Source organism: Monopterus albus, unplaced genomic scaffold, assembly GCF_001952655.1.
Source record: "Monopterus albus unplaced genomic scaffold, M_albus_1.0 scaffold204.1, whole genome shotgun sequence".
Taxonomy (NCBI): domain Eukaryota; kingdom Metazoa; phylum Chordata; class Actinopteri; order Synbranchiformes; family Synbranchidae; genus Monopterus; species Monopterus albus.
Genome location: NW_018128084.1, coordinates 367,860 through 375,568, shown reverse-complemented (window position 1 = coordinate 375,568; position 7,709 = coordinate 367,860). Strand labels below are relative to the sequence as shown.

Genomic DNA, 7,709 nt, shown 5'->3' with positions numbered 1-7,709 from the left:
GGGGGGGGATAAGCGAATGAGAAGGACGCTGAGAAGGGGTGGAGGAACCACACAGTGAGAGTGGGTTTGAGGAACGCACAAGAGCGAGGGATTGAAGGGGTACGCACAGAAAGAGGCCCCAGAGAGAGACAGAGTCAGCAAGTAGTAATTCTAGCTTCAGTTTGTCTGAGAGTGCGACTTCCCTCAACTTTCTGCGGTGGTGGAGTGCAATAAGATGAGGGAGCTCTGTGTGCACGCCTCCCCCTCTTCTTCTGCATCTCCCGGATGTCCTGCAGGCCAGTCCTCCATACGATCAAGTCACTCTGCGAACCCCGGCCCTTCATGCATGGTGTCAGGGTCCTCCACTATGGACATGGATCCATTGGGGCCTGATTACGTGTCTGTGTGTCTGTTGGCAGATGAGTCCTACCAGAAGTTGGCTATGGAGACCATGGACGAGCTGGACTGGTGTCTGGACCAATTGGAGACCATCCAGACCTACCGCTCTGTCAGTGACATGGCCTCCAACAAGGTAGGCAATTTATTCTATAGATTTTTATTTGCATTTGTGCAAATGGTGCATTTATGAAGTTGATACAATGTTTTTGCAAGCTTATATCAAAGCCCTTGATTTTATCCAGTTTAAAAGCCTAACCTTGAACTTTGTCCTTCTTGATTTGCAAAATACATTTCTCACCTTCAAACAGAACATTTACCTTCCAATTGATAATGAGATTGAACTTGTGATCTTGACTTGACAGGCCTATGATAATTTTATTGGCTTGTTCACAGATGTACAATTTGCCTTTGCTGCTGTGTGGCTGTCCATTTGTACAAGGTGTGCAAAATGTAAATTTCTTTTTGCCACACTGACGCACTTGCAAAGTAACAGCTCTTCTGTTGTGTATGAGCTGGCATCATCATTTTATGGCTCTTATAAAAATAAAAAGTAGAAACTGTGTTGCATGTGTGACTACTGAGTTCCTCTTATCTTTGAATAGCACAATTGCCTATATTCTATAGAAATGCATGTGAGATTAATGGACTGTGAGACACATGGCATGTTATATAGTCAGGCTGGGCTGTAGGAGTACTTTACAGTGTGATATAAACTGCCTACAGATGCATTTGTCATTCATTTTAGTGTGATGTGGATATTGGCTCTGTTGCAATGTTGAGCTCGGTGGGACATTGGTCCACTAAAGGTCACATTTAACTGACAGATATCCGTTTGTTCAGACTATAGTTTAGATTAACAGATACAATTAAAATTCATTAGAGGAAGGTTTTTTTTCATGTCTTATTCACAAGAACTAAAGACCTTGTTGAAGTTTATGTTTCCAAGTTTGCCAATTGAATGCACTCAGTTTACTCTCCTTTATATTACTACTCCCCCCACTAGCAATCTGTGGAGCAAGGAAGGTCACAATTACTTTATGTATGCTGTATAAAAAAGCAGTGGTACAAAAATAGCTTTTTGTTTTAGCACCTTGCTAGCAAATGCGCAAACACGTAAAATATTGCATTTGTGATAATACAATATACAGTATAACAAATTAACAGTATGCAATTTTGTAGTCTGATCAGTTAAAAACACTAAGTGTTCCCATATTAATTTCATCTACCTGTTAGGAAACTAGAAATGGTGACACAAATGTTAGAAAGCTAAACTATTAACATGCATCTGTGTGCTGTTTCAACAGATAAATTCGACAATATGCTTTCTTTCACTAGCTGGTATATGTTAATGAACTCCATCACCTGTATTGCTATACATTCTAGGTATTAATAAAATGTCAGTGACTTAGTCAAAATGTATTTTACATGAAAGATTTTCTCTAAAACTAAAGATTTTAAAAAGTGGAGCATAAATCCTCTTGTACATTTTTCGTAAAGTTAAGTACTTTACTAGTTTTATTTTTAATAAGACTAAGGTGTTGTTCAAAATCACTTCCTACTCAGTGTGTAAATATATACACTATATAGTGTGCTCAAAAATTCCAAGATGTAACAAAAAGTAGTGTACATGCTATATATACCAATTTCTGTTAGTAGTCCCACAATGTGACACTGTTTTATCAGAGGGAAAACGATCTATAGCTGTTAATGATGACTCACGGGCGGCTGTGACTCAGGAGCTAGAGCAGGAACTGGAGGATTAGTGGTTTGATTCCCGGATTGTCCAGTCAATGTGTCGAAGTGTCCTTGAGCAAGACACTGAACCCGCCAGTTGCTCTTGATGATGACACTTGTGTGTGAATGTGTGAGCGTTTGGGAGTGTGAAAGCATTTTGAGTGTGCTGAAAAGCGCTATACAAGTATAAGAGCATTTACACAAAATGACAATGATTAGTAAGTATCTAAAATCTCAATTTACTGTTGAGTGTACAATGAGTGAATAGGAAGTGATTTTGGACACAACCTAAGAGTAGAGCCATACTAACAGCGCAGTGAAGCTGTACTTGGTATTGACCGTGACATTGTTTAGTAGTTCTAATAGCAGGCATCCATAGTTTTTATATTCTCAAGTAATTTAATTAACTTTATTTAACATTTAACTTGAAATTTTATACAGAAGACCACATCACATAGGGTTTTTGTTGTTCAGTAGACCAGTAGACCTCGCCATCGCTAGAGAATCCTGCTACCAATGCTAAAAAGATGGAGAGTTCACCTTTCAGTCAGCTTTTCTGATTTGTTTTAAACAAAAAATAAATAAATAAACACTGCACTTCAAGGCCACACAGGTAGCTATATGGAACGAATTACTTGCCCCTTGCTTTGATGCACATAAATATCTCGGGGTGCATATTTCATTTGTGCACAGCTCAATCAAATTACTATACACTGCACAATATTACTCAGCTCCCACACAGACAGTTGAGACTATACAGTGGCGTCAGATTATAAACACCCGGGGTGGTGGTGACCATTTCCCTCTGCCTTCAGTATTGTGGTCTGAGGGTGGATTGTAATTGGTGGGGGTGTTGTCATACCGCCACGGGTGAATGTGACCGTGGCACAAGTTTCCTGTCTCTTTGTTTCCTGTGCCCCCCGCTGCTCCCTCTCTTCTGCACCTTGGTTACCAGACGACAATAGCAGCATTTTGGCCAGGTTGGGTCTTTACAGATAACCACGTCACTGGGACTGTCAAGACAATGGGCACACGGCCCCGCAGGCACGCTGCACACCAGCCACATGGTCGAGCTAGACGGGCACATTGTTCACTGTGAGTCATAACCCCCCCCCAATGTCCTAGTGCCACTCTTAAGCACTGTTGACCAATGCAGCTTTTGAAAGAGGTCAACAGTTTATCATTTGTCAGTGGGTTGTGCAATTGTACAAAGATGGAAAATAAATCATTTATTGGTCCATTCACACTTATATTGCAAAACTGGTGTTCATTATGTTTATATTATTGCACCACTAATGCAGCATCTGCAGGATTTTGCACCCTCCCAGCATTTATTTGACGAGCTGCTTGACAAAGATCCTGTTTCTTTTCTAAACCAGAGAGGATGTAATTGAACCCACATTCAAACCCAGGGTGTCTCCGTTTTTTACTGCCAAGGGCACAGGTGTATCCGGAGCTATGAGACCACACACCCTGTTGACCACCAGTCTGGTCGCTGTGACCTCAGAGCAGGGAGCTGCTTCCCTGCTTCTCGCTATCATTAGCCTCACCACACTTCCATGCCGATGCTGGTGATGGCCTTGGACAAACACTGCCATCTGAATCCATTTAGAGGCATTTAGCACTTTGCGGGATAGTGTGCAAGTGAGCCCCCGAGCAGAGCACGAGCAAGTAGGAAACTTTAACTCACGTGTGGTCACTTCAACTTTTGAAGCACCGCCATCTTCAGAGAGGAAAAAATGACAGAATTTCTGAAGCAGATGTAGTGGTGGGTCTGTAGCTGTAGCAGTGGTAATGGACATGAAATTATAATGTTGTGACTCCTTTTGACTGAAAGGGTGGTGAGGAGATCAGAGGGGCTGCAGCAGTGATTATGGGGTCTAATCGTAAATAACGTTTTAGCTCTGTAATCTGCTGTTTTGGAAAAAAAGGCAGAATAACGAAGGTAAATATAAAACCAGTTTGTATTCTATGTTCTTATCTGCTTTTGCTCAACACTTTCTAGGAAATGGGTCTTTCTAATATTACTATACTCTGAAAACATGCTGGACATAATTCAATGTGTGTTGACACTATGAACAACCTTACATGAGATAGAGGCAGCATTAGCTCACTCTGGGCTTTTGTAAGATTGCACAGCCGTGGTATTTCAGCATGATGTCAAGCTGTTCCTCTGCAATGTTTCAGTCAAGGTCAGTGTTCACTCTGAACTGAGCAAACTTTTAAAGACTTCGCCTAAACGAATGCCATTTGTAATTTTTTTTTCACCCCAATACATCACTGTGACAGTGTGCCAAACTTTTTACCTGGGATTTTTCAGTGATGAGCTCAGGTATGATAATTGCTGCTGCTTGAGGCCAAACTAGGAAGCAGGATGTCTACCAGTAAATGACTTCAGTGAATTGCTCTGTCAAGTAAAGGGGAAGTAGGTGGAGGCACATGCTCAAGCCTGTGTTAGAGGGAGGAGCCAGTCATTTCTTAAACATAAACTGTGTAGGCCAGTCGGTCAAGTCAGCTTTATCGCTATAGGTTTCCTGCCTGACGCCACTTCAGAAAAGAGAATAGGGAGAGGAAGCAGGCGCAGTGTCAGACACACTGAACAGAGTTATTAGAGATTCCTTTTGTGTGGTGTTAGGGTTCTGTGAAGTGACAATGGGACTATGTTGTTCTGAGAAGCCTAAGAGAAAAGTTGGGATGCTTACGAGCTGGAAAAAGGTGAGTCAATTTGGAGCTGCTAACGTGCTGTGAGAATGCGGTCTGCCACATTGTGATTTATCCAAGGAGAGACTAATTGATATGATCTAAGGTTGTTTAATTTACTTAAAAATACATTATTATATATTGAATTCACTTTCTTTTTACTTCTTGTTTTAAATCGACAGTTTTAAGGTTCAGATGTGTAGAACAAATTTTGCAGTGTGGTGGCCTGAAAAACGTTGTTTTTTTTTAAGTTTATAGTTGTTAATACTGTTTTTTCTTGCACCCTAACATATCATTTATATGTACATTTTGTTTCAGTATGCACCTACTTTGAATATTCAAACTTCGAGTCATCTTCTCAAAACTAACCAAGTTTTTTGGCAGAGTTCATGTAACTTCTCTTATTAAGTTCTGAATGTGAGCACTCTCTAACATAGAAGGATGTATGCATTAATGATATTAAATAATCTCCTCCTGAGAACTACATGACCCATGACTGACATGTGGTTTTGTGCCTAACTCATTTCCTAGAAGTCACACAAATCCACATGGTTCTCCTACTTTAAAGAATTGATTACAAGTTCCCTTTGAATGGAATAAAACCGTCTGATTCCAAACTGAAATTTTTGTTCCTGCGAGCTTTAATTTATGGACTGCATCTGGCAGTCTGGGTTTGAGCACAGCCAAAACTTTGAAAGTGCTGTTCAAGTTTCACAGTCAGGTAGATGTTAGCTGTCTGCTTGACAACTATTAGACAGCTGTGGAGACCACAGAGAGTCTGGTCCAGTATGAAAAGGCAAAAACCTCATTGTAAGAAATAATAAAACCCCTGGCAAAAGGCATAATCATGATTGAACACACTAAAAATAATAATCACATTTTCGGGAAATAGAATTGATTGCCTCTGTAATGCACTGTATTCATCATAAAGATTAGGATGTGGTTTTGCGTTAGTGTTTCTCTTTACTGACAAGGAAGTGTCTGCTGTCTGTCACAGACATGGTGTCTTTCCTTGTGGGTTTTGCACCTTCCAGCTTGTTTATGTCTATTTTGAGCATCTCAGCTAAAGCTGAGGATTAAACGTGTTTGGTTGCACATCCCTGTGTGTGTATGTGCATGATGTGATGCGATGCATTTAGAAAGGGGACCACCATGAGAATGACAGAGGGGGCCACGTGACTCTGTTACCATGACATTCAGGTTGTCGTGCAATTGGTGGTACACTGGTGGACTGCAGACTGAAAACTCTCGTGTGTGTGTGTGTGTGTGTGTGTGTGTCTGCCATCATTTCTGTTTGAGTCTTAAGTATAGAAAACTGCTGCAGTGAAACAGGAAGCAGTATTGTTGACAACAGCTGATAATACTGCAGCAAAACAGTATACATGATGATTATGGATTGCACTGTGCACAGCAGTTTAAGTCTCCACTCCTGCTACTTACAAAAGACTCAGACCCAGACTGGCTGAATTAATACCCAGTGTTTCCTCACCCATGTGATGAATGCTCTGGTGCTTTAAAGCTTCACATTGCGCAGTGTGCATTGGATCTGGTCTGCATTACTGAGTAGGGGAGGGGGACAGGAATGGGGGGGGTGAAAGTCTGGTAGGGGGTTTGCAGAGAACAGACGTGAGAGAGAAAGAGAGAACTAGCTTGTAAGGGAGGGAAGGATGTTGGGGGATTCTCCAAACTCTGTTTTTCTGCAGTCCTGGCTGTGCATGGCTCAGTGATTAACGGGGGTGGGAGGCTGAGAGAGAGGAAGAGAGAGAGAGGGACTCCAGCAGCCTGTCTGCCACAGGGGACTCTACAGCGAGAGCACCCCTTCTCCTCCTCCTCTTTGCGTTTCTCCATTTTTCTTTCCCTTTCTTCCTGTGTTTTCGAGCCTGCCCTTCCTCCCTGTCTTGCTTAATCTGGGTTTGGGAATGCTGGACTTCCCCTCTGTGTGTCACTGGATAACATTTGGCGTCAGGAGGAGATGCAGGTTTCGAGAGACGGACAGCAGCAGTGAGACTGAGAGAAAAGGACAAGAAATATTGATCAACGGGGATTCCATTGCTCTCAACAGCAGCTTGCAATCCTGGAAGACAGTTGGCGACACTATGTAGAGGTGCACTTGGCCAGGGATGTAAGGGTCTGCCACAGCCCCTCTCTAGAGTTCAGTTGGAGCTTCTTTTTTTTTACCATAGTCAGCCATCCAAATGCTGCAATTTTGTTGCGCCTTGGGTTTGAGGCTGTAGGTTGAGCTCAGCCTTGGGGGTCCACTCAGAGAGGAGCAAATAGAGCTTCTGCTGGGGAGCGCCAGGGGCTCAGCACAGCTCAGCACCATGCCGGAGGCCAACTACCTGTTCTCTGTATCCTGGGGATACATCAAGGTCTGTCCCAGAAGAGAACTGGCATACACGGGACTGTGTGGTGTGTGTGTGTATGTGTGTATGTGCATGTGCGTGTCCATGTCCATGTTTGTTCATGTCTTTTCACTGCAGCTGATGAAAAGTCTCAGATTACCTGCATCGATTTTTGTTATGTTTCAATTGCACACTTGGATTCGAATGGTTACATGTCACTGACTGTCATCATGGTTCAGCTCGGTTGACTGCATGTGCTGAGAAAAATCTGCCGCATTGTGTTTCCCTGGAAAATGCAGGGAAACATGACTACACTGTATTTTATATATGGTGCATTGCTGAATTTTTTTGTTTGTTTGTTGAAATGATAAATTTCCATGCCTAATCCAAGCCAGGACCAAGAAGGCATAAACACAGACCTTATATGGTGCAAAATATAACAAGCCATGTTCTCATGGGACATGTTCCAATAGGAAATAACAGGAGATGCTTTATTCATCTGCTCAGAAACATCAACACAATGATGATCATTAATGCATGATCATTTAATCTTGT

General features: G+C 42.1%; 1 protein-coding gene across 1 annotated transcript in view; it reads left to right on the top strand.

Moving 5' to 3' along the window:
• Nucleotides 1-7,709, top strand: part of LOC109970658 (cAMP-specific 3',5'-cyclic phosphodiesterase 4B-like) — a 48,645-nt gene that overhangs the window by 34,290 nt on the left and 6,646 nt on the right. The window contains exons 9-10 of the mRNA XM_020618379.1: nt 399-511; nt 7,047-7,216. Coding sequence (XP_020474035.1) covers nt 399-511; nt 7,047-7,216 — 283 coding nt within the window. The remainder of the gene's footprint in view (nt 1-398; nt 512-7,046; nt 7,217-7,709) is intronic.